The following is a 27,335-nucleotide window of genomic DNA, read 5'->3' as shown; positions in this document are numbered from 1 at the left end:
ACTTTTGTTCATGTGGTCAAAATATCTGAATAACTTTTTTTTTTAAGTCTGCAGTTTGACAAACACTAAATGAAATAGATTGGCGAGCCATAAAATGAGATTTGAAGCCTCATTCAAAAAACAGCTCCCGACATTAGTGCATTTATCCGAGGGAGAGAAAGAGGGAGGGAGGAGAGGGAGGGAGGAGAGAGAGAGGGTGAAGGAGAGAGAGAGAGAGGAAGAGAGAGAGAGAGCGAAAGAGCGCTGTTTGGCGTGTGGTTTGTACCAGAGGGGTGAGATTTGAGAAATAGGAGGGGCTTCTAAACGACTAGAAATGTCAATCTGAGCAAGGGAGTCCCAATAATCTGAGGCAATCTGTAAGGACCTGACCTTAGTCCATCCAGATCAATAGGGAAGTGAGGGTGGAAAGAAGACGAAGAGGAGGAAGAAACAAGGGGCGCAACCGGGATCGTTTACAGTGGCTGTTCCCGAGGAAATATAGACTTCCCGAGCCTGGCACCTTTTGTTGCTCACATGTTCACACTGTAAAAGTGGATACCGAGGCAAGTCCGTTGCTTTGCGAGGCTGCAGAAGACTCTTCCTCCCCGCTTCCTATCAACATGTCTTTCCCTCAGCTGGGATATCAGTACATCCGACCGATATACCCGCCGGAGCGCCAAGGGATCGCCGGCAGCGCCCGGGCCGGGACGGAGCTGAGTCCGTCCGGCGCACTTTCCAACGTCCTCTCCAGCATGTACGGATCTCCTTTCGCCGCAGCCGCGCAGGGCTACGGAGCCTTTCTACCTTACTCCAACGATATATCAATTTTCAATCAATTGGTGAGTGTCTTAACTCTGTGTGTTGAGTTTTCTCTCAACTTTTACGCGGAGAAACTTTTTGGGAGTTTTTAGAGGCAGAACTTTTGCAGCGCCGGGTTGAACTTTGTGGCTTGGACATTTAGTTAAAAAGTATTTTCTTTCTTTTTTTTTTTTTTACAAAGTGAAACATTAACAAAATCTTGTTTGAGTTTATTCTTAGCTCCACTTTTCTGAAGTTGATTAAAGCGAGTTAGAAAAGTGAAAAATGTGGTGGAAGTGCATAGCTAATTAATTAATGAGAAATATATTTTTTAATAATTACACTTGCATTTATTTGCGAACATGCATAGGGGGCAATTTGAAAAATATTAATAAATAAAACAAACTAAAACTGAAAACGTATAAAAACCTACTTTGTTTCTACCTTCAATAAGAACCTGCAGTTTTAGCCCATCGCTGTAAATGAACACTTCACATGGCGATTCAGCTCATGAATCCCTCTTTGTCTTTTTAGGGCGCCCAGTATGATCTGAAAGACGGCCACGGTGTCCAGCACCCAGGGTTCGCCCCCCCTCACCCTGCTTTTTACCCATATGGCCAGTATCAGTTCGGTGACCCGTCCAGACCCAAAAACGCCACCAGGGAGAGCACCAGCACTCTGAAGGCCTGGCTCAGCGAGCACCGCAAGAACCCTTACCCAACCAAGGGCGAGAAGATCATGCTGGCCATTATCACCAAGATGACCCTCACCCAGGTGTCCACCTGGTTCGCCAACGCCAGGAGGCGGCTAAAGAAGGAGAACAAGATGACCTGGACCCCCCGGAACCGCACCGATGAAGAGGGGAATGTTTACACCAGCGACCATGAGGGGGAGGAGGGGGACAAGAGGGAGGATGAGGAGGAGATTGACCTGGAGAACATCGACACGGAAAATATTGAGAGCAAGGACGACTTGGACGACCAGGACGACCTTCACTCGGACATAAAACTAGACGGAAGGAGCGACTCTGAGATTTCGGACGGCTATGAGGATTTACAAGGGCCGGAGCAGAGGTTTCTGAAGGCTGTGGGGAAGGAGGCCAAGGAGGCGCAGAGAGGTGGAGAGCTCTTCCACGGCCACCATCACCACCACCCATCTTTGGACATCAAGGCGTCCCAACCAAACGCAGAACAGCTCAAACTCAACCAGGTGTCCGTCAGCTCTCCGCCTTCAGAGAACAACCCAGCCCCGGCCCAGAAACCAAAGATCTGGTCCCTGGCAGAGACGGCCACGGCCCCCGACAATCCGCGCAAGTCGCCGCAGGTGAACGGCAGCGGCCCAGCAGCGACGGGAGGAGGGACGGCCACCCAGACCATCCTCGGCCCGCACAGACTAATCTCTTCCTGTCCCGTTGGGAAAATCCAGAACTGGACGAACCGAGCGTTCTCGGCGCACCAGCTGGCTTTACTGAACTCCAATCATTATCTGGGACTGGCGAACCAGGCCACCGCCACCAGCCTGGCACTGTACAGCAGCAGGCAAACGGAGGACAAGAGTCATAGTTCAGAGACTCCAGTCACAGGTACATGTCCCCGGCACTGAGACCCGCATGTAGAGAAAAAAAAAAAACTAAACTCCAGAGACACTATAGGCCATTTCCTGTCATTCATTTCTTTAATTTTAGATCTCCCTTTGCCTTTTTCTCTCTCTGTCCAGGCCACACAGATGATCAGTGTTAAAGTGTTACAGCTAGGAGCAGACAGTGTTTGTTTGTATGTGTGTGTATGAAAGATAAATTGTTGTGGAAAAAGCCCTTTACCCTTTTTATAAAAAAAAAAAAAGGAAACGAAAGCATTTAAGAAAAAATAATAAATATTAAATTTGTTTGGAAAAAAAAAATCCAAAATTCGCCATTACATCGATTCACATGTACAAGATGGTTTTGTTGTTGTTGTTCTTTCAAGGCGGATAAATTTTTAACAAAAGTCAATGTGGGTTGTGATAACAGGCAGTAAAATTAGCGCAATTTCATGTTAATTTTCTGTCCCGCAGTTGAAGATCTAGTGCCTTTGGATGCAAAGAAAGCGGCAGATCAAACAGACGGAAGGCTGTCTGGTTTTGACAGTTTCGATTTTTTTTTATTTTTTTTTTATTTTGATGCCATCTCATTCTTTTCTTTTGTTCTGCTTCTTTTGTTTTTAATGCCATATTTATCCAAATGAGCTTTGATTCTGAAAATTTAATTCATCCCCGTGTGTAAGTGTGTGTGTGTGTGAGAGAGAGAGACAGAGAGTGTGTGTGCACCGCTTGTGTTATTCCGTTAAGGCCTCTCTTTACACTCACTTGTTTTGGTCATGCAAATGAGCTCAATGCAAATTCATTTCAAGCTCGTTTTTTTTTTCTTCTCTTTTTTTTGAAAGGCAATTGTCTTTTATATCACTTTATGTTTTAACTCTTCACGAGGCCGTTATTACTGTTTATTTTCTCCTCCCCTGCACTGCATTTTTTTATTTAGCTTTTACTCCTGTGTATTTCATTTTTAAGGCTTCAGGACCGACTTAAAACAGCGATGGTTCCCAGCTCCTCAATTTCCCCTCCTTCTTCTTCTTCTCATCTTTTAATTTGAAATCGAGTATGGAATGTAAAATAAGAATAAAAGATCTCTGTATAGCCTACTTACATTGTAAGCATGTCCCGTGTAAAACTGCTAATGTAATAATGTATGAACCTGTAGTCTGTGAGCTTTTCCCCCCCCTTTTTCTTTTTGTAAGTTCTGTGAGGATTTGATGTTATAATTTTTTTTGTATATAAAGTTAAGAATATGTACATACTTGTGAACCAAATTGTACAAGAAAGTCTATATTTTTGGCTAATAAATGAACTGCTGCAACTTAAAGAAGAAAAAAATGTTTTTCTTCATTTTTTTTTTTCTGTTTTAGTTGAAGGTATTTTGACAGCTGATTTTGATGATGCAGGTGGTGCACAGCAGCTTGAAGTCCACCGCTTTGGGTTTGTGAGTGTGTGTGAGTGTGTGTGTGTGTGTGTGTGTGCGTGTGTGTGTGTGTGTTAGTGGACAGCCTGGGGCACAGACTTCATCCTCCGTGGCAGTGATAAGTAAATATTCGAGAGGGATTTATCACACTTTTATAGCGGAGGGACTTAAGGCTAATTAGCCAGCGCTGCAGCATACATTTGGATATTAATGTTGTGGGATTATCCCCATATACAGGCGTAGCGCTCATATTAAAAAGCATAATTCTTTCATTAATTTTCGCTGAAAATTGTGCTTTTTTTTAAAAAAACAGACTAAAGGTAATGAATGGCTGTTTGAGCATCACTAGTTCAGTCGATCCTGAAGATGGATTTTTGCCTTTCGAACATCTCATCCTGCTCCGTTTGTAATTCCGTTTCTCTCCCGCATAAATCATGCATTTTATTACTATTATTTTTTTCATTCAACCAAGGCCGCTTTGTAGTGTAATTGTAATATATCGTGGCTGTATAACTAATAATAACATCATTTGTTTTATTCGGCCGCGATGTGAGCATTTGCATGTGAGAGAGCTTATCAGAGGAAGTTTATGGAAACTTAGTGTTGGAGCTCCCTCTACAGTCGCATGCAGTCGGCCATGGTCTGCTGCACACACACACACGCACCCACACACACACGCGCGCGCGCGTCCACACACATGTTCTGTCCAGACATTTACCCATCCTCCCCCCCCACCCTTTCTTAATTTTTCAAACCAGATGCGAAGTGATTTTGATAGTAATGTCTTGCATTTATAAATATGCGCACGTTGATATCCTCAAGAAAATGCGTGTGTTGAATTTACTCAAACGCTTCAGAAAAAGTACAGAGCGTTTCAGGACTTCACTTTAGCAATACAACAACAACAACAACAATAACAATAATGATAATCATTATTATTATTACAATTATAATAATTAAAAGCTATTTTTGGATCTCCTCGGCTGAGTGTTTATTGAGTTTTCCCATCTCTTTGGTTATTTAACATTAGGCTTGGATGACTTCTCAGTTCAGTCTTGCAAATCACGTTATCAAAACAAAAAAAGAACATCAACAACGACAGATGAGTTCAAATAAAAACATCTGAAAATAAAAAAGGTTGGAGAGCAGAGGGGGAAATAAAAAGGTGGTGAAAATCAATCTAAAACTGAAAGCATGTGAAAGTGTGGAGGGTATGAAATAAATGCATTTTTATTTTGGACTGTTTATTTTTAAGCTGAAAAACAACAACACATGTTTATATTAAACTCGGTTTATTTCCTCTCGCTTGTTTTTTAAAGTTTGTTTAGGAAACTCACAGAGGCCCAATTCAAGTCAATGGGACAAACTCTTCATGTCAGAGCATCTGCATGAAAAACGGAACTTGGCCAAAGGAAACAGTGTGTTATTATTATTATTATTATCATTATGGACATCTGTAATAATTATTATGTATTTATTTATTTATTGAAGAAGAAAAAAAACATGTTACCTTCCTGTCTAATCAATTATCATCCCAGAGAGCCCAACCAATCGTGTGATACATATTAATGAGTGGCATCAGCCAGGATTTTTTAAACTGAATTTTTAAAAGGGAGATTTTTTTTTTACATCTAATATTTTGATACGAGACTCTTTCATTTGAACTAATGCAGCACGTAATCTATACATTTTGAGTTTTTTTTGTTTGTTTGTTTTCTCGCTTAGATAATAATAATAATAATAATAATAATAATAATAATAATAATAATAATAATAATAATAATAATAATAATTTTAAAAAAGCAATATGTAGGCTACATGTTCGGCTGTGTTTTCAAGCGCACAGCAACAGAGGACTTGATATTTATTCCCTGTAGCTCTGAGGATGTTTGCTCCTGAGGGGGCCCCACAACACGGACCGTTCCTGATCACCAGGATTGCGCTGAAACTAAACGCTACTGAAGGGCCAGTGATCATGTCTGGGACTCAGGGCCTCTCCTCTGATCAGTGCATGAAATTAGGGATTAAAAATGCCTCCGCAGAAACAAAAGTAATCACGGCTGCGTATGTCGCCATACGTGTCCAACCTGCTCCCGGCTACAAAGAGCAAATGGAATGCATTAGCTTACATTTTGTTCCGAGCCTTTACGCAGGGACCATTTCCAGGGGGAGGCGCGGACGGGTGTGTAACTCATTTCCCCGCACGTTAAGTGGATGTTCTCTCCGCTAATGAGCTATAATCAACACTGACTCCTCTGCTTGTTTCTGGGGTCCACGCAGCGTTAAGTCTTCAGAGTTTGCAGGGGTGTAACGCAGCACCCGACAGCCTAACAATAATCTGATCACAAAAAAGTCAGGTGGAAAAAAATGACATTGTAAATGTCCTTTTTTTTTTTTTTTAAATCAAGATCTCGGGGCCAGTGCCGGTTCCTGCATAAATGGTGCCCTGGGCGAAACTTCTTCTAATGTCCCCATTACCAGAAAACAAACAAACAAACAAAAAAAAAAAGAAGTAAAAATATATATGGACAGGATTCTCCATATTCAAAGGATTTATACGTCACAAAATGTGTTTTAAGGCATCGACAAAAACGTAGGATAAATTCGTTCCAGTCAGTTGATACATTGTGTTTTTAAAGCGCTCACCTTTCATAACATTAACAATTCTACTTTGTTGTATTTTACAAAGTAGAGCATCGTCTCTTAAATCTGAGATTCTGTTCTAAAGAATCTGTTCATTCAAGAAAAATTCAGTTGCTTTCTGAGCAGTTTAAATTGTTATTACCTTTATTTTATTTGTTTGCTTAATTTTTGTTTGCTTACTTCCAATCACATGCAATTCATCGATCAAAATTGCATCCTATTTATTTATTTATTTATTTATTTATTTATTTATTTATTTATTTATTTATTTATTTATTTATTTATTTATTTATTTATTTATTTATTTATTTATTGCCTGATTGATTTATTGATTTAATTGTCTTGCGGCACCCCCAGCCACGGTAACCCTGAGCAGAGAGCCATACCACCCAAAGTGAAAAGCGTGGGTATCCGAGGCCTGTGCATTGTGTTTGGTTTAGCTCGACTGATAGAGTTTGTGAAACTACACTTCAAGATTTCAATACAGATTCAGATTTAGCACTTTCAAAGACAATGAATTCCCAATTATGCTTCCTGTCCTGTAATTAAAAACTAATTAATTAACAATTTTGTGGTATAAAGACTGTGGGAAACATTGCCCCGTTTGACAGCAAAAACAAATTATGCTTAATTTCCTATTTAATCATTTCATATGCTGTCTTGAGTGCTGTTGACCTCTGCTTGCTTTTGCCCTCAACACACTGAGACAGTACTCCAATTATTGAAATTAAATAAAAAATGAAAGCAGATTTTTGAACATGAAATTTAATACGTCTGCCATGTGTCTGGAGAGAAGTGGACAGAAGTGCCAGACAACTGGAAGACTCCGGCCAATGGAGCCATCAGAGGACCTTATGTGAATGAGGAGAAACCATGAAGTAAATAAACACTAGAGCAGATCTTTGGAGGGGTCCAGAGGAGTCCTGTGAAAGAGGAGGCTGCTGCACACTAAAAGGGTCACTCTTGTGTTTTCACCTCATCCACCCCTTCTGTCAATGTTTCACTTCAACCACGGTTCCCTCCAAGACCCTGGACGGTCCAACCACACCCCCTCCTTCCACCGAAACAGACAAATGTCATCTCCTTTGTGAACCTAGCTGGGGTTAGAAGTGGCCTGCTGTCTTTGTGCACAGGGCTAATCCTTTTATGAGCCACTGTCAAAACCCGCCCCCCACCCGAGCGCTTGCCCAGGCCAGGAGAGTCGCTGCCCCCTTTGGGAGCACCGGGCCTGTGTGTTACCTGACAGGGAGAGCACATGTTCCAAACAGTACTCACGTTGGTGCAAAGGCCTGTGGGTCGGTGCACTCCACGGCAACTTGTTAGGGAAGAGAGGAGCTCAGTTTTACCCCTTCCAAACATTCTGTGTCTGCTGCATGTTTTATACGGCATGCATTATTGAGAAACCGAGTGAAAGTGCACGAGTAACATGCTAAAGAACTGCCAGGGAGCACAGACAGCAGGGTTGTTGTGCTTCCTTAGGTTGAAGAAAGGACAAAAGGACTCAGAAGGAGTGACATTCTCCAGGGTGAAGCGAGAGAGAGGGAGGGCACTGATTTCATGCCTTTTGTTGACGAAGGTTAGGGAGAGGAATTCTTTCACTGCATCCGAAAGGCAACAAGTGGAGAAGGGGGCCACAGGCCAGAGGGAGAGAGGGTTTTGGGAGGGTGGGCTTTTGCCGTTCACTCAGCTGAAAGATTGTGCTTTTTTTCAGCCCCTTTCAGATCTCTCATACAGACCCAAGTTACAGGGCAATTATGGAAATGCAGCTTTGAAGCCAAGTAGAGCCGTATTTGAGTCCCTCCTCAGGACAAAGCAAAGGCAGCCCCCTCCTCTATAAAACATGTTTCAGTCTCATATGTGTATGTTCTGAGCATCTATACGCGGCAAACAAAAGTTGCTTTGTGAGGTATTTTTTGGGTAAAGGGCCTCCTTTGCACCTAATTAATTTGCAAATAAAAGTTTTGAGGTGGAGATGAGCAATAAGCAAATAAATATATAAAGTCTGGACTTGGTGAAGGCCTCCAACAGCTGCATGATTTTACCCGCCTGGTGCCCCGGCTCCACACCCTCTCCTCTCACACGCCACTGACAGAGGCCCGGCAAAAACCATGAGCGCCGTGCTTTCTCAGCTTTGTACATTAGTCAGCGGTGTAGCACAGAATTTCACCACCTCGTGTGAACTAATAAGACACATTTTCTCCGGCTTTTGAGAGGATAGCAGGAGAGTGATGTCCCGACATCGCCCGACACAGCAGAGGCCTTGTACAACAGTGTTTTTACACTCCGAGCACATCTGACAAATGCCAGAAGTCCTAGCTTTCACTCATCGCTGTTAATGAGAGGACATATTTTGAACGTTTCCAATATTTGTACAGACTTCATACATGATGAAGGCCTTTTTCTTCCCAGTCTCAGGCAGAAAGGACAAGGGTGGGGTGAGAGACGGGGAGCATTCATGGCTCCTCTGGATTGCCTGACTCCTGAAGGGGGACTTAATAAATTCTTCCTCCTTGGAACACTGTCAAACAAGTCCTTTCTTACATCTCCCATGAATACATTACCAACAGGCTTGATTGATTAGAACCCCCCGCAAGAGGGTGAGGCGATGGACCGACTCCCCTGGTGTGATTAATAGACTTTATTAAAAGAGTCCTCTCCTTTTTAATAATGGTAATGTGAATGAAGGCATGATGGAGGGGGTGGAGGGGAGGGAAACAGGAAGTCTAACGATGATGGCCGGAGCTGTCCCTCTGTCTCATTCACATCCTCTTCAGTGAGTTCATTTTCACTTCTTCCAATAGGCGTTATCCATCACTTCTCTATGAGAGTCAAATAATACAGGCTGTTTTATTAACTCTTTTTCTCTTTTGTGCCAATATGAAACTCTTTAAAAACGTCTCTCAGGGGTAATATGAGGGCCTTATTGAATATGTTTTCTGTTAGCAGTTTACGGCTAAGGAGACCACAAAACACCTTTAACAAATGCGTTTTTGGAAATAAAATGATGCAGATATTTCTCTGGATCCAGTGGCTTAGATGAGATTGGCTGATGTACATAATAGAGAGAAACTAAACATTGTACTTTTGGTTAATCAGTACTTTAAATAATCATTTAACGTTTTCATTTTGTTTTATTTCACTTTCAGTGCCTCTGATAGGAAAAATAAGAATGCATATTTTCAGTGTTTAACTTATTATCTTTAACTTATTGCATAAGAGACACTGAGCTCTGAAAACAAACCTCGAATGAAGACGAAATACTGTGTGCATATATATATAAATACCTATATTTTTATAATTACTTTATTCTGATATAAACCCAAACTATATGAGCAGCAGCACCTCACTACACGCCCAGTTGTTTGCAATATAAAATTTCCTTGTGTTATCTTTTTGATAAAAATTCAAACATTCCTTTATTTTACCGCAAATTAAATGTCAGAGAAAACAGAAGCAAAAATCGCTTTATGAATCTCCCGCATTCTCTTACTGCTTATATTTTTCTATTCATGACTTATGAAAGACAGTCACACCTGAAGTAATAATAGTAATTTAAATAATAATAATAATAAAAATAAGAATTTTTTTTGTAAATAAATAAAACATGTACTTTACAACAAATTCTTGTTATTTTTCACGTGGCTGGTATGTGTGCTCTAGCAGCTTGCTGGCTTATCATTGTACCAGAGAACTTATGTGCTGTTTGGTAAGGAGTAAACCTTGTTCAGGAAACTGTTTATCCACCTCGGCACTGTGTCCGCTTATCAGCACAACACAGAAGCACCAGAGACTTTCCCAGCGCCGGACTCAGCAGCTCCGACTTATCACCTTGCTGCATTTTGCAACCTCACCACCAGCAGCACCGAGAGATTTATTCAAACATGGATACCGCACACAGGGCCTTTCAGAATCCCTGCACATTGCTTCGTGACCCAGACGGGTCCTGTTTGCTTTGCTTCTCCAAGTCAGACACACGCGTACAGTTCTATGGCGCATGACATCACCAGACAAGACTTGTAAACCTGAAAGGAAGGGTCGATAACAGCAGGTGAGAGGGCTTCTCAGTGTAATGACGATGCTTACCAGTGTCTAAGTTGTAAACCCTGTTATTGATTGTCTTTAGGTTTACCCAATAGTCCTCAAACTACCACGCTTGAAGGTCCACAGTAATGTGTCTGCTCAGAATCCAATATCCGCTACTATTAATGAATACTGACAAGCAGCTCAACCTTTGTATTTTTTTATTTAATGTAGTTAGTCCCACTGAGAGCAGGGATCCTGTTTCCAAGGAAGGCCTCGCCAAGACTGCATGAGTATATTTGGTTATGGTAATTTATAACAAATTCAGTAAAAATAAACAGATTTTATATTAAAAAAAAAAAAAAAAAGAAAAGGTGAAGGAAAAAGACAGAGGCTGGGAAATATATTGAAGAGGGACTAAGAAAGGCACAGTGCTAAAACAGTAACTATATGTTTAGACAAAGTGTTTACCACAGGCTTTACTAGGGGTATAAATAATAGATTTACCACTCTATCATGCAGGATGAGGATGAGTGACTTGCTTCCTCGTACTCCATGGGGAGTTTAAGAGAATATACGCTAAAGCCAGGAAAGGAGGAGGTAGAGAAAGAACTCTATTCTTCTCAACTTTCTTTGTGCCTAGATAAACTTGTTGTAAGAAACATTGTCAGCCACTCCGGCATGACACCTCACACCCAGATAATGGCATTGCCATGCAAATGAGCAATGAGGAAACATATACCAACAGCGTGTATGTGTGTGTACACGTGCATGTGTGGGCTCTCATGCATGCGGCTGTTTTGTTGGCGTTTCCCAGAGAAAGAAAGCCAATGCGACACAGTAACTCGGCAGTGGCAGGAAAGATTGTTGCCATTTCTGTATTCAGGATCTAAAAGTACTCAGAAGAAAAACTTCTGGCCTGAAGTTAATTCCCAATCACTTCTTTCCCCATATCTTACTCATCTTTAGACAAGCTGCTTCGAGACAATGAAAGATTTTAAGCAAACCAACCAAACTCAATGACAGTAATGCAGCACGATGAAGATAAAAAAATGTATTGGGATACTAGAGATTTTTCTGACATTTTATTAACTTTATAAAACCTCTGACACGATACACTATTGATTGTTGATGAAAATGCTCAGGAAACAATATATTAGAGGAATATCAGATTATTTAGTAAAAAGATACCTTAATACTGAACATCAAAATGTGCAAATAAGTTAATTCTGATTTACTGAAAGCTACTTGTGCTGATCCTCATGGTTCTGTCCTGAATCCTAAGCATTTTATCCTGAACATTAACGACATATTGCCTCATATAGTCGACAAGTTGCATTATTTGGTAATAAAATTATATTAAATTGGTGAAGTTTAGAACAATCAAAAGGGAAGTGAACGTTTTTAATTATTATTTTTGTCTAAATAAATCAACAGAAAATGACTGTATGAAATTTGTAATATTTAGTAAACAAAAACAATAACATGACTCAATTTTTTTAAACAGTGATAACTAACAGCTTGAATAGAAAATGTAAAAAGTAAGTTAGCTTGAAACAAGACATTGCTACATGTTGTACCGTTCCAAGGTTTTCTGCTTGAGTTATGGTGCCAATTAGTATTTGGTAGTCAATTTCAAACACAAAATAAACTAGTTTAAAAGCACAGCTAATAACTGTGGATGGGTTAGTGTACATGAAAGAAAAAAATCAAAGTGCATACCTGGAACTTGTAAAAAATAGAACTAAATACTGCATCGATAAAGCATGAATGATTTAATAAAGTATTTTTAAACTGTGTTCAATAGTAGTAGGAAATTTAATAGACAGATAGTAATTGTTTAGTTTGGTAAGTCATTCCATAGCATTAAAATTATTAGTCAATAGTGGGACACAAAAACAGAGTTGAACCAGAAATCAACACAGAAGTTCTGGTTAGGATCTGATGACACGTGGCGTCAATGAAGGTTCTCATTTCCTTTAAAATGTTAAGAAACTAAACACGTAAATTCAAACAAGAAAGTCTGACAACTAGGTGAAAATCACCAATAATAACTCATCCTCCTGTGTTCCAGGGAAAAAAAATAAATAAAAAACTCAAGCCAATATAAAGTAAAGCTGTCTATCCATCTCCTGTCACGGACAGGATGGGAATCAGGAAGTGTGCTTTTGTGAGACACAGCACAGAAAAGTGTCTGAACAAGTCAAGCATCAAGTATGAATGCTCCCCTCCATCTCCAGCTGTGTCGGCTCTCAAGGTTTTTGTCCTTTAGTAGCAACTGGTCACAATGAAGTGGCACTGTGGCAGGCAGAGAAGGGTGGGCGCTGTATCACTGTCTCCCTTTACAGAGGGACAAGTGCCACCCACCCCTTCTGTTGTCATGCTAAGACAGCAGCACTCACCAGAACTGTACCCTTATTCACACATCAGCCTCAAGCCCACGCCTGGCCGCAGACAAATGTGGGAGCTGCACATAGCTTCCTCCCACCAATGTCAACACGTCCTCCACATGACAAAACCCCTTGTCATTTTTTAAGAAATTAACTTTGCTCCCCTATATTGTGGATGCATTCAGCCACTCGATGACTCTAAGGGCAAGCAAAATGGACCTTGAATTCCCACGGGCCTCATCACCGAGAAGCACAGCCTTCCTGTGTAAAGGACCATGAGAACAGGCATATCTAATGTCATTTTACAGGTAGATAGAGCGGGAGATTGGGAAGTAATTGGAAGTAATAACAGAAAGCTCCCTTTCGTCCCACAGGACTCCATTTTCTCTGCACCCTGAAATTCCCAGAAGAGTTCTTGGCATATTTGCTGTGACGCGAAAGAAATACAGTGGATGAACTGTGACCTTTGCTCTCATTCCCTGAAGGTCACCACTCTACTTTACATACACAGATGAGGCCCTCTATTCCGGAAATGATAAGACAAACAACAGAGTAGAGGTAAGGTCAGCAAGTTAAACCAACAGCTAGAATGACAGTTAATTGGCCGGAGGGTAGTGTAACTGTCATCCATTTCCCCTGGGTTGACTTGGGAAGAATCCCCCCGGCTGCCTGAGCCAGCTCTCCTGAGACCGCCGCTTCGCATAAGAACCTTCACTTCTCAGCTGTCTCCCACAGGTTCAACCAGTGGACATTGGCGCAAGGGAAAACAAAATGATTATATTGCCTCCAATTTGATTATTACTTCATCATTATTGTTTATCTTGTGGTAATACACAATAAAGACTGTGACAAGTGAGGAGATGAAATGTCAGAGTGAATTACAGGCGTATGCAGAAAACTGGCCGCAAATCAGCTGGCAGCGCTAAAAGGTCTTACTTGCTAATTGCTCATATCCTACCAGCAGTGAGAGGCGTCCAGCCGCTGTTCAATAGGCTGGCTGACTGAGAGCAGACAGATAAGACTATGTGTAGGGATGATTCGACCCATGCTCTAATGAATTGCTTAGTCCTGTGTGTCAGAAGCAGTGACACATGGCATGAAGGCTCTTGGCCCCCCTGTTGGTGAGCTCAAAGACAAGGGGAGTGAAGGGAAAATAACTTCTCACACAGCATTCAAAATAAGCAATCGAGTGTGTGTGCGGATACGAGTGGGTGTGTGCTGGAGTGGCCCACATGCATCTCTGAGGATGAGTGATGGTTTTAGCAGAGTCTGTCTGCCTAATTTCGCAGGGCCTGGGTTTGGGGTGTGAATGAAGGAGAGAGTGTGTGGAAGATAATGGGCCATTCTCCACGGTGCTCTGAGCTCTGTTGGCACACAGCTGGTCATCCAACTAAACTGTTTTTCAATTTTCAGCACCATCCAGTCCCCTAGCAGAATTCCTGATATGCACGGAAAGGGAATACTGCGGAAGGAGGTCAACACAGAACGACAGAAAGAAAAACATTTGTGTTAATGGGGAGGATGAAGGAGGAAGTTATAATAGGGCCCACTACACCCAAAATCCATCTGGGACCTGGTAGGAGGGGGATCAGTCAATGACAGACAGGTGTTTCTCAGTAGGCTCTTTAATCTAATTCCAGGGCCTCTGCTTTGAAATCCTTTGGGATCATCTTTGTTTCTGCAATTTTCTTCCAATACAACTTTTCATTTGTCCCCATTTCAAGTAAATCATCTTAATGTACTAAAAAAGTAACAACAGAGGAGCGCACACTGAATATAAGTAATCTGATCTGTATTCCATGACTGAATTATCAGAGCCTTCAAGGTATTTCTGAGCGGGTAGAAGAATGAAAAAGTTAAATAATTTCAATCTGAACTTAAAAAAAAAAAACAATAATGAAAATGCTAGTAAATATTTTTGATTCCAAGTGTTGCAAATTACAGCAGTTGTATGTTTGGAAGGATATCAAAACACCTGAATAAACTGTATCTGGATCTGTCAGAGGCAGGAAGAGGATCTTAGAATTACCAATCATGCTTGTGTATGGCTGCTCACACTCTGCTATGCTATAGCTAATTCTCCAGAGCCTATAATGAATGCTCATTCTGGTTTTCTCCACCACTATCAGATTCACCATAATTAACAGTGCTAAAACCTAGCAATACTAGCACTGAGACTATCTGTGTCATGTTACAGTGTCACAACATGGTGACAACTTTAATACATTTGTGTTTTTATTGCTTTTTTTAGTATTTACAAAAGTTAAACACTGAAGCTTTGACCCTTCTAGCTATTTTCAGGATATCGGCTGAAAACAATTCACTCTCAGATTCTGTGCAGCTCTGGATTCCCATGATATCACTAATGCAGTTTCAACAGATGCTTATGTGTCACTGGAAGGAATCTTTAAAGCACAAAATTACAAAAATATAGTAGAAAATATTAGAGTGTTTTACGGTATCATCATATTTTTGATTCTGACATTTGGAATTAGAATTAGTCCTGTAAGTCCACAAAAACATATTGTGAAATATTTGAACAAATACATAACCAGCATCAAACTGTACTTATGCCTCAATGACATGCAGTTCTATTCAGGGAATCCTGAAACCTAATAAGCTGCTGTCAGTCGGTTTTCTTGTCAGATGTGTTGGCGCACTGGTATGCATATTACAAACATGCAAGAATGAGGAAATTAGGGAGATTTTGTGGAACAGCAAGTGTTGCACCTAATTGAGGTTCATTTTCCACTTTTAATGAGCTCCACGTCTGAATAGTGTGTGTCTTTAGGATCAAGGATGTGAAAATTACAACCTTTCAGTATGTCGAGATGGAGTACATTGCCGTACTTTCGCATTACCACCGTTATCTCATTGCATCAATGGAGCACCTGGAAATTAAATTAAACTATCAGAAAGGCATTATTGGAGCAGAGAGTTTTGCTTCTTTTCAAGTGTTTCTTGCAACTGAATATCTACCATGAGTGGATAATTTGTTTTTTTTTGTTAGTTTTTTTTATTATTTTTTTTTACTTTGCTTGTTCTCAGATAATTCAGAACCAGCTGTAATAACCACACAGTGCCACTTAAAAGAGTTTAATTGTCTGTACAACAACCTGCAATTTAATGTTGAGCAACACCAACTCCAGAAAGATGTTTAGAATTTGGATGTCTTGTTTGATCTTGAAAAAGATGTCAGTACGAATAGTCACCTAATTATATCTCCAGGTTACGTAAAGCAAATTCATTTTTTTAAATACAGAAATCCTGTGTAAGAATCCAAACCCAGTATCTGTCATAGCATTAAATCATCCATTCACAGGTGACTCTCCCAGATTTTATCAGATAATTGGGTACATCTTGAAATGACATACCATCTTGTATCTGTTATTGTCAATTGTTTGATTTATGATACATGTGCATCTTTCTTTCCCTGTGTTGTTACTTCACTACACTCAACAGAGTAATCACTATAATTGGTTTATGAGTCACAGAACATTTAGACCTACCAACACCTGGTGTAGGGTGGAGCTTTCTTGCATGGGAAAGTTCTTTGGTATGAAAGAAACAATGTTTCCACAGAGTAAGCAGCCATATCTTATTACAACGTATCGGCCATGATGACTAACAAGACCTAAGTACGCTTACAATGACTGGAATTTGCATTTTACTAGGACAATCAATCTTATTACCAAAAAGACAGGCTGAAACTGTTACTGGAAATTACTAAGTTGAACACAGAAAAATAAAGCCTTTGAGGTGACTGTACACATAACATAATCTAAACAGTGAAAGCTTCTCAGAAAACAGAAACACAAGCAGAACCATCTGACATTTTCTCAAAGATGGTTGAATACTGTAGGTCTTTAATATATTTTTTGTCCTTTTTAGCAAAGACAAAGTCACTTTGTCTCAGCTTGCAAGCTGGGTAGGTGGTGAGGAGGTAAGAGGTGAGGCGAGAGGAGCAAGTGTTAAATAAAAATTCAAAGTGAGAGTCAAAGGCTTCTTATGAACCCTGACAACATCCAAACAACTGTTGGTTTTTAAAAACATAGCACTATCCGCAGCAATAAGCAACTTACAATGGTTTGTGTTGAATAAATCTTTCATACACATAGTACTGTAATCCAGTACATCCTACCTATTGTATCAGGTAATCCAAGATTACCAATATCAATAGAACCACTAATTCCAGATTTTGATCGTGAATTTGAGTTACCCATCGGTTTGCATGGATACATGTCTCACTGTGCCATCAGTTTTATGCAAAAAATATGGGGAACTTTGAATGACTTCCCCACATTTGCATGTAAATGGTCCACCTCACTGCTTTTGTGATTGGGCAAAGTGGATAAACCACATGATCATGAGGTTGTGGGTTGGAAAAGATGAAGATAAGAAGTGCGCTCTGTTGAGGACAGGAAAGCACATCCAGATGACTGAGACACAACACTGTTACTCAACGTAAGCCCGAGAGACACAAACAGCACGGCTTATGCAGGGCTGTAATCTAAAATAAAATGACTCTCTGCAGAGCTACAAATTAAATAAACCTAAAATCTGGATTCCATTATCATGTCTCCCAATGCCTACATTTTTGTAACATTTAAATGGCAAAATAAATATGAACGCTGCTGTATCAAACAAGGTTCCAACCACTATTTGTTTTTGTGGGTATGCACTGAGAAATGAAAAGCTAACATGGTAAACACAGCCGTTTTTGCCGCTAATTTGTGAGTGGCACCGAATGTTTCTTGGTGCAGTGATTGCTGACAGATTTGTGGATGTGTGTTTTAATGAGTCTCTGATGGCAGTACAGAGGTTGTTCCTGTCAAACAGGCACCAGAACTGGAAAACTAACAAGGGGCGACCATGTGGACACACTGCAGTAACTCATAATAAGCTAAAAGGTAATGCTTACACCCAGACTGTTGTTATTGAGGCATTTCCCAAGAGTAAAAATTAGAGCTGTAACTGTGTTTCTTCACAAGAGGTGAGTCAGAGCTGTCTCCTTTTCCCAAATTGAGCCAACAAACTCTTACAGTAATCGTGGATTACATCAGACGTTGCTTATCTGAATAAAATCTAAAAGACTTCATTGCATAGCTTAGACTTTGTATTATCTATCTGACCCGTCTCACACATCACCGCAAAACACCACCCTCCTCTTATATGGCTTCCCTCTTTCCTTCAATATAAAATCCACATCACTGAGACTGCATCCACCATGGAGGGCCCCCTTATTCCACTTCTGCTGCAACGTTTGGCTGAGATTTATTAGCCTCCTTAACCGAAATGTAATTTTCACCATGTTGGTTTTTTAAAGTGAGGGTGGTAGGAAAAGGATTTTTTTTTTATTTTAGGGGGCTTTGGGAGTAATGTCTACTCAGCTGCGTTAGTAGGACAACTCATTCCAACACCAATACCCCAAAACCCGCAGGGACAGCTAAGTGATTTATTGGCCCCCTTTTATTGACAGCACAAGAGTGAATATGAAGGAGAAGCATAAGTAAGAATAGGAAAGTAATTGAGCTTGTCTACTATGTTGCGTAGTGAAAAAGTAATACAGGTGGAGCCATTTAAATAGGTTTGGACTTTATAGAGAATTATACCAAAAGAACTTTTGTTGTCTGACAGGATTTCCTATACTTTATTACAATGTGTCTTAATTCATTTCCTAGATTTATTTGGTTGGTTTGAAACCACCTTTAAAACATTTATTATTCATTACAATGGAAAATCACTTCATGATGGATCGCACCGTAACTTCATGCTTCTGCCGCATTGTGGTAACGCTCGACATCTCCTACACACTTTTGTTTTATAATGGTCTTAAAATTCAAACAATTTTTAGAAAGTTTTTATTTTGCTCTTGTCTAATCAGGGGAGAAACTCTGAAGGCTAATGTTGGCCCGCTCCCAGACCAGATAATGGTTTCCATGACAGAGCCTCTAAGCTCGGCAGAAAAGAACAGTTTTCACCATTGTAGGGTGAGTAAATGCACCTTATAAAGCCCAGGAAATTACATAGGATAGAAGTGATGTACCATTCTGCGGTCGTACTCAGGAGACACATAGACTTAAAGGAGACAGCTCTAAGAGATCACAGCCTGTGAATCATAACATTTCAAAGAAAGACAGGATAGACGGATGGAGCGAGGAAAGAAGTAGATGGAAAAGAGTCAGAGTGGGACAGACGGTGAATGGCAGATAAAGAAAAGAAACTTAGATATAATGATAAAAAAAATGAGTAGAAGGAGAAGCAATGAGAAGTTGAGAAAGCTGGGGGTTTTCAAAAAAATTACACAGTCACTCGTCTTCCTTTAGCCAAGACACATGTCTATGGTGAATAAATAATAAAGTAAAGCAGTTTCACAGCATCATGTTAGATTGCCAGTTCTAAAACAGGACTGTGACGGCTCTTGTCTGCGTCTGTGTCTCTGGCTGTGACTCAGGCTCCCCTCTGCCCCAGGGGAACCTTTCAGACCTGCAACTTCACAGCTTCATGAAAATAAAGCCCAGAAGACAGGCCTGACAAACACTTGTGGATGTGCGACTCTTGGTAGCGGAGTTACATGTGTCACACAGCTCTGAGAAGTTACGTCCCTCCCTTATGACTCCCCTGGATAAAAATAGTTGCTGAAGCAAGAAGCATTTACAGTGCAGGACACGAGCATCAGCACTCCTGGTGGATTTTGTGAAACGCCTTGAAATAAATTCATCTTTTACAAATTTTGAAGAATCCAATCTTCAGTTTTAGCACATTGGCTCAGAAGGGAAAATCTAGTTTAGATAAAATAGTTATTTTCAACAAACTGAGCATTGTCACAATAATTGGCCTTAAAAAGATAAGCAAAATAAATATTATTTGAGTATTAAAAAAAAATAAAAAAAATTAAGACAGCTATTATTACGTTAAACAGGAAACTTACAATTCACAACTTTCTATCTCACTGGATATAAATATGAGTCTATATTACAACCACTAGAGACCACCTATATGGCAACTTGTAGTTTTGGAGTAATATCAGAAAAAAGTAGTTTTACAATCACAAATCTAAACATGTGGAGAAACTTTACTTTCAATGATGAGCTTTGGTCAGATAAGTCTAATATTAAAGAACAGCAAACACTCCAGACACGTTCAGTGCAAAACAAAACTAAGAATAAGTAAAGAATAGACTCAGACTCACTGTTCAGTACAATGGTGGATCTGAGAAGCTCTGGGATTGTATTCCTACAAAAGTCATGTCAAGCAAAACAATTAATCTGAAATCTTTGAAACACCAGGAGATTTTGAATAAAAATCTGATGGACTCTACCAGTAAACCGAAAGGTCGGTTCTTCCCACACAGTCCTCTAACAAAAATAATGGTCCAAATATAATGGTCAGATCACTTCAAAACAGTTCTCCCTGCAAACCCCCAAACCTAAATCCTGCAGACAACCAGAGCGTGAAACTGAAGAGAAGAGAGCAAAGGACAGGACCCAGAACTCTGGACCATCTAAAGAGATGCTGTTACGAGGAATGGTCAAAGATCAGTCTGTCTGTATGCGCCTATCTTCTAAGAGAGAAGTGTTGTTGTAACGGTAAAGGGTTGTTGCACTAAATATTTACTGCAGATGTCAATAACTGTGCCACGGGCAGTTTTGTTAAAAAGCTGGGGTGTTTTCAGTAAATGTTGTATTTTTCTGAGTAAATGTACCTAGAATAAAGTTTGAATTAAAAATATATATTTGAAGAGCTTTCACAAACCTTTACCAGAGGTTCGAAAATGTTGCATTGACTGTGTATAGAAATGAATATAATTATTTACCGATACTGTGAATTAAAATAACTACCTTGGACTCTGCAGTTAAAATTTATGAAATAATTTATTGCTAGAATGGCCCGGCATTGAACCCACTATACACACTAGGCCAGACCCCAAAATAATAATTAAAAAATGTCTTGTATTTCAAGAGAAGAAATACAACGTTCCTGTTTAACAAGAACTAAAGTTCCTGTTTTTTCTATTATTCTTTGAAGCAATAAAAAGATAAAATGTTTAAAAAGTCAAAATTCCTTCAAACTGTACTATGTTAACCACTATCAAGCAGTTAAACAATAAATAAGAAAAACAAAACAAAAAAAAAGTAAAGAGAAAATTCAGGGTGAATTTAGTCGCTTTGTACAGTTTCAAAATTACTTTCCATGAAGAATAAGTACATCTTTTTTCCTTCCACTGAATTATCATTTATCTGTCAGCCGAGCTGTGTAAGAATATTCAAGAACAGGTTATCCACTTTAGATGTTCATTATTACATTATTTTGTAATTTCATCTCTTTATTTTGTTCAACATCTGCTTCTGAGGATGATATTAATAGTGGCATTTATCAGCATCCTAAATCAGTCATTACTCCTTGAAATGTTGGCGTGCTTGAATTATTCACAGGTCAGGGTTAGATAGGGGTACAAAAAACGTCTTCTAAAAGCTGTCAGGTGCTGGACTGAAAACGGGTAAAATGTTGCCATGTCAAAGACATAAATGTCATAAATCTGTTCAGAAGGATAAAGAAATGTTGCAAAAAAAGTTTGGCTCCTTAAAGGCAGAATATTGAGAAACAAGAAATGGCTCAAGACTTTTGTACAGTAAGCTACTGTACGTTTCCTTTCCACTACTTGTGAAGCAAGTTTCAGCTGAGGTCAATTTAAAATTAAAGTTAGTCCAGCAACATCTTTCTAAAAATAAAAAACCTTGATGCAAAAATCCCATGTAAGCTTTGTATTAAATGCATCCAACACCTGATCCAGCAGGGAAAGAAAAAGAAAGGTTATGGCCTGCTTTGGCTGTCAAAACCACTTTGCCAACATTTCTGTAATGCTGCTGCAAATGGGGGTGCTTAAGTTAGTATAAGCACATTATACATCCTTTCCCTCCAAATTTGGTGGAATGACTCAGAAACTTGTTGCTGTTCAGCAGTGCTCAAGGAAAAAGTTAAATTTCTATAGAGCACACACACAGAGAGAGAGACATGCACCTCAACAAAAACACACACAGGCACACATAAAAATAACAGTAAAGCTTACAATGTCAAAAACGTTCATGTTTACTTCTGCACACTTTTTTTCTTTTACGTTTGTGCAAACTCAATCATATAATTTTTCTGAACTGCAATAAAGGAGTCTTTATTTTACTTGGCTGGGCATCCATCCATACACACCCCCGTATGCCCCTCACCCTCGACTCCAAAACTCTCCAACCGCACCACAGCAGGATCAGTTTTCCCCCCCAGAATCCCACTGAAGCGCTGCCATGTCGGCTGGAGACAATCAGCTGAAATGTTCCTCAGATATTCCTGCTCCCTTTTCAAAAGCCCCAAATTCAATTTATGGACACATTTATTACCATGTCTGTCAGTGACTAAAAGGGAGTTTCATAATCAGGAGCACACATCTGATCTGGTCACAGCAGGCTGCCCCGCTTGGCCAATATGCACTCTATTACACGGTCAAAGCCAGCCGGTCCACAGAGGAAAAAGAAAACACGAGCAAACAAAAGACTAGGTAGTTAGACATGGGATAGCAAGCCCTTAGATGTAGCATGTAAAAAAAAAAGGCTGATCTGATTTAAGAGTGGGGCCATAGGGGGAAATTCTGTTTGCACAGTTCTGGTGCAGGGGCCCTTGACCACGTGTTGAGAGATTGCAAAGCGTCCTCCAAAAGCTCCACAATATTCCCACAGCAAACCTTTTAACTGATGTCACTGAAATGTTTTTGTTGTCTAATGATGTTTCTGTCAGTATTTAACCAGAAGAGGGGCCGGAAACCTAAAGGGCTACTTTGAAAGACTAAACAAGTTTTCATTACATTGAGGTTTGGACCCTTACTCCAGGAGTTTTCATTGTTTGCTCTTTTTTTTATACCCCAAAGTTGCCAAAAACTACACAGTGTCTACCACTTAGCTCCAAAAAAGCAGACAGAATGCAGCTTGTTAGCGCTGGCTATAACAACTCTGAGGCCTTGGCGATTTACTATCCCTGCTCTGCTTGTGAAACATAGATTCTAATGAGCGTTCTGCACGCTGCGCGTCACTCAGCTCTGCAACACAGGGCATGAACTGGACCAAGACCTAGTGATTGAGGGCTTTGCTTTGCTGTGGTGTGTGCATGAGACTCGCACGCCACAGACCGCAGACTCCAATCAGCGGTTCCCGGCGCAGCGGTCGGACAGAGTGTCAGTGATGTCTGGGAGCCACTGTTCACACAAGCTTCTGTCCAGTCAGGCTGATTACCCCTGGAGAGATGCACACCTCAAGCCGAGGCCATAAATCAATACTCGCACACAAAGGTTTGCCTAAACTCTTGCCAGGGCCTGATGCAGTAAAAACAGGAGTAAAGTGGGTTAAGCTCCCCCTAGAGGCCAAAACTAGAGAGCGATTGAGTTAAGGAAACGAAGCGTGTCCTTCATTAGCTGAAAGATCACATTTTACCGCAGGAGCAACACGTTTACAGGGGATTGGGGTTCTGTGAAATCTCCACGAAAAAAAAAAAAAAAAGCGAATCTCTGTCTGCCTTCCAATGGAATTAGGGAGGCTATCACCTGACACTCACCCAGGTAATATCCTGGATGAGAGCCAGAACCAAACATCATCATGGTGAGCTTAAGTGCAACACCCTTGGAAAATATGCGCAGGAACTGAAAACTACATTTACAAAATTGCCTACTTGTCCCTTGTGTTGGTTTTGGACAAGGATTCCGAGTCAGAGCTGAGGGGCTCCTTCAGCATTTGCCAGGATCCTTAAAAGCTAGTAACTGATATCTCACTTTTTTCCCCTCACACACACACACACCACACACAACCACCTCAAGCATTTGGTTATTAAAATTGGAGCAGATCCCACCAGAATGTTTTACACGTTTACTAGGTGTATGTCAAGGTGAGAGACAACACTTGTGAATTATAGACTGGATTTGGATTTTGGGAATTGGAACTAAACGAAGGCTGAAGGAAAGAGAGACAGGGGAGGCATTACTGTGGGTGACAGTTCTGGCTGCCAGGATATAAATCTGACTTCCCTCCACAATCCCCCCCAACACCACCTCCAGCATGCTGCACAGAAACCACAGTGCCCCCTATAGTTAAAATCCACACATGTCAAACTTTATTGGCCTTAATAGTAAATGCCAGAATGATAAATAAAACAGTATCAAGACTCATGCTGTGGGGAGTTTAGTATGAAAGATCAATGAGTGGCTGTCTACAGGGAGCAGGCTAAAAGCATCCGTGCCATCTGTGGTAGCAGTGGGTTGACATGGCACACTAATCTCTTTTGGTTTGTGTGTTTGGGGTCCAGGACGTCCAACAGGCTCAGTGACAGCTGCGCATTGAAGCAAATCCGAACCATGCTTGCAAACAGAGCAACTGCAAACTGATGACAAACGCTTTGTTTGGGGAAGAGATTTTTTGTTTTTTTTTCTTCTGCCTGTTTTTAGTGGGATCACAAGTCTGGCCATACTAATGGGAGAAAAAGAGCGCCGATTAGGGACGCAAATCATGCAGGCCTCGGTTATTTCCAAAAATCACTAAAATGTACAAAAAATGATCAAATTTGACAAAAGCTTCTTAAGCTCACAGTCAGATTTCTGTTTTTCCTCTGCAGATCACTGGCTCTGTTAACAGAAAGGCTTTTGATTTAGGCCTTGGTAACAGGCTGCAGGCACTACATTTCAATTTGTCTGGTTGTAAACCAAACAGTTTGAGGTGTTTTGGTGGATCCCCCTCTTGACATGCAGCTTTCAATCTTAAAAATTATTTTTTGTACATCCGCTGTAAAACTAAAATCTCTTCTTTAGACAGTGGTAGATATAAATAATGTATTACTAAAATGATTCTATTAAAAAAATGTGCTCGCATATTGTTAAAGAAAGATTGTATGTAGATCCAGTATTTACAGCCAATTGGCAGTGCAAGAGAAAAAAAATAAGCCAGGAAAAGTCTTGATCATTACGTACTCGTACCGCTTGAACAGTTGGACATTTTCACATTTCAACAACAGATTTCTATGCATTTGATGGGGATTTTATACATGTTATACATCACAAAACAACAGTGCATAACAGATGAGTAGAAGGGAATGACACATAGTACCCCTAAGTAAAATGTTGTGCAACCTGACACTATTGAGTCTGAGCTTTTTTGTGAATATTTGCATTTTTCAATAAAAGCAGTTAGATTGTGGTTTTATTTTCACATTCTTTAACACTATGGTATGAAAGAGTAATAGTATTGGGCTCAACATCCAAATGTCATAATGTAATTTTTAGTGGGATGTCAGCAGGTGACCCAACTCTCTTAGCTTATCGCTTCCATTCTGACCTTTAACATTAAGCACTTCAGTAAGAACTGGTACATTTTTGATCCAATTATTATTTTTTTTTTTTCCATTTTTCAATCAGTCATGTTCCGATCCACCCCAAGAACCCGCTCACGGTTTCGCTTCCACCAATCAGCTCAGACACTTCGTGCGTTTCCAAACACAAAACGTCAGCATGGCGGATCGCTTTACAGGGATCACAGGGACATCTGTTAGGAAAATTAAATAAAAAAACTCAAACAGGTTTTTACATGTTTGTTGGAATTCAATTAAAATGCGATTAGTGGAAGAATTAGGGGGACAGACTGGCGCTCCGCAGCACATTTGGTTGGCACTATCCCTCGGTCTGGTCAGGTTACTGTGGGGATTACCCCTAACAGGATGACCTCTGACCTCCAGACAGGTGCCTGTGGAGAGGATGGAAGTATCTTCATGTCACCATACCAAGAGGGATTCAGCAGCCTAATGGCTGGAAGCAGTTCATCCTGCCATTCCAGCAAACATTCGTACTTTGAAATCACATATCCAAGTGGGCACATACTTCAAATTCTTTACCGTAATGGACTGCATGTGCTAAGATCACAGCAATCAGCTTGGAAGGTTAACTTTTTCTAAACTGTGTCTTGCAAAAGTGTTGACTACTTTTTGAAACGTCACATTTGTCCCATTAAAAGAACAACATGTTTTACTAGGGCTTTGTGAAGCAGATAAAGTAGAGTATAGTTGTAAATTAAAAGAAAGAAAGAAACAAAATTCTTTTCACAGTTGAACCCAGAAAATTCTGTACAATTACATAAATATACACATGCCATTTTTTTCAGTCTAAAGTTAAATCTCTTGCTTATTAAGGTCAGCTGGAATTACCAAGACTATTTCCATTTGATAACTTCTACAAAAATGTTAAGATCAAACCTCAAACACACTCCTTTCTTGTTTGAAAATGAAAAGAAATCAGCCAAAGTAACAGGATTGTGGAGCACAAGTCTGGTTCCACCTCGGGAACAATTTCCAGGTTTTTGAAGGTTTATCTTTTTAAACACATAGGGACACAATGGCAACATCCAATCATCATACAGCTCAGGAAGGAGATGTTTTCTGTGTCCAAGAGATTAACACATTTCAGTCTGAAATGTTCTAATCAACCCCAGAAAAAAAAGCTAACCCTTCTGAAGATGCTAGCTGTTATTACCCACAGTGAAATGTGTCCTGTACCAGACATGGGCAGAAAGACATTTGAGAGGAAAATGTCCATCCATCCATCCATCCATTTTCTTGCACCCTTTTTCCCTCAGTGGGGTCGGGAGGGGTGCTGGTGTCCATCTCCAGCCAACGTTTCGGGCGAGAGGCGGGGTACACCCTGGACAGGTCGCCAGTCTGTCGCAGGGCAACACAGAGACACACAGGACACACAACCATGCACACACACACTCACACCTAGGGACAATTTGGAGAGGCCAATTAACCTGACAGTCATGTTTTTGGACTGTGGGAGGAAACCGGAGTACCCGGAGAAAACCCACGCATACACAGGGAGAACATGCAAACTCCATGCAGAAAGACCGGGGCCGGGAATCGAACCCAGAACCTTCTTGCTGCAAGGCAACAGCTCTACCAACTGCGCCACTGTGCAGCCCCGAGGAAAATGTCATTATTCCAAAAGAAACATAAAAAGCTTGCAAATCTTTAACTTTAACTGCAGCAAATGTCTCTGCCAGCCTGTATTGATACCATGTGAACATCAGTTTTCTAGTACTGCAAGAACTATATTTATTTGGCCTGGACTGTGATTGAAGCTTATTACATAAAAAATATGCTTTTGTTCTAAACTATTTAATTGGCTCCGAGTGCATGTTTAATGTGGTTTCCCTGCAGGAAGGTAAACCCCAATGTTAAGGGCTTTGTCTCTAAACATACTGCTTTGCATGTTAGTCAAACAATTTTCTAATATGACTAAGGGTACATTTGCAAACAACATAAAAAGTCATCTTTAATTGGATAAAATAGCATTAATCCTCAATATATCAGTCATATTTCTTGCAAACTAACAATCAACATTCTTGCGCTCAAGTTTACAAGGAGATCAGGCTGCATTTCAGTCATTGTACGTTGTGGCAAACATAAAACAGTGTGTATAGAAACGTGTTTCACCAGACTAA

General features: G+C 40.3%; 1 protein-coding gene and 1 long non-coding RNA gene across 2 annotated transcripts; both read left to right on the top strand.

Annotated features, from left to right (window-relative positions):
* The first annotated feature begins 254 nt into the window (after positions 1-254).
* irx3a (iroquois homeobox 3a) lies at positions 255-2,411 on the top strand. The gene is made up of 2 exons (XM_008405569.3): positions 255-818; positions 1,312-2,411. Exons 1-2 carry the CDS (start codon positions 600-602, stop codon positions 2,377-2,379), a joined length of 1,287 nt encoding a protein of 428 aa, XP_008403791.1. The 5' UTR covers positions 255-599; the 3' UTR covers positions 2,380-2,411.
* Positions 2,412-9,936: 7,525 nt separating this feature from the next.
* On the top strand, positions 9,937-13,679 carry LOC103462662 (uncharacterized). Its single transcript, XR_014086979.1, has 2 exons — positions 9,937-10,460; positions 13,197-13,679. It is a non-coding gene; the product is annotated as an uncharacterized LOC103462662 (long non-coding RNA).
* The last annotated feature ends 13,656 nt before the right edge of the window (positions 13,680-27,335 follow it).

This window comes from Poecilia reticulata, chromosome 3 (assembly GCF_904066995.2).
Source record: "Poecilia reticulata chromosome 3, P_reticulata-male-v2, whole genome shotgun sequence".
NCBI classification, from domain to species: domain Eukaryota; kingdom Metazoa; phylum Chordata; class Actinopteri; order Cyprinodontiformes; family Poeciliidae; genus Poecilia; species Poecilia reticulata.
Note: the sequence above shows the minus strand (reverse complement) of the source record. Positions and strands in the feature narration are given on the sequence as shown.

What these genes read in the sequence shown, in the direction of transcription:
- irx3a (XM_008405569.3), top strand. Translation starts at nt 600, where the DNA reads ATGTCTTTCCCTCAGCTGGGATATCAGTACATCCGACCGATATACCCG. An exon ending in TATCAATTTTCAATCAATTG is followed by an intron (nt 819 to 1,311) that starts GTGAGTGTCTTA and finishes TTGTCTTTTTAG; the next exon opens with GGCGCCCAGTATGATCTGAA.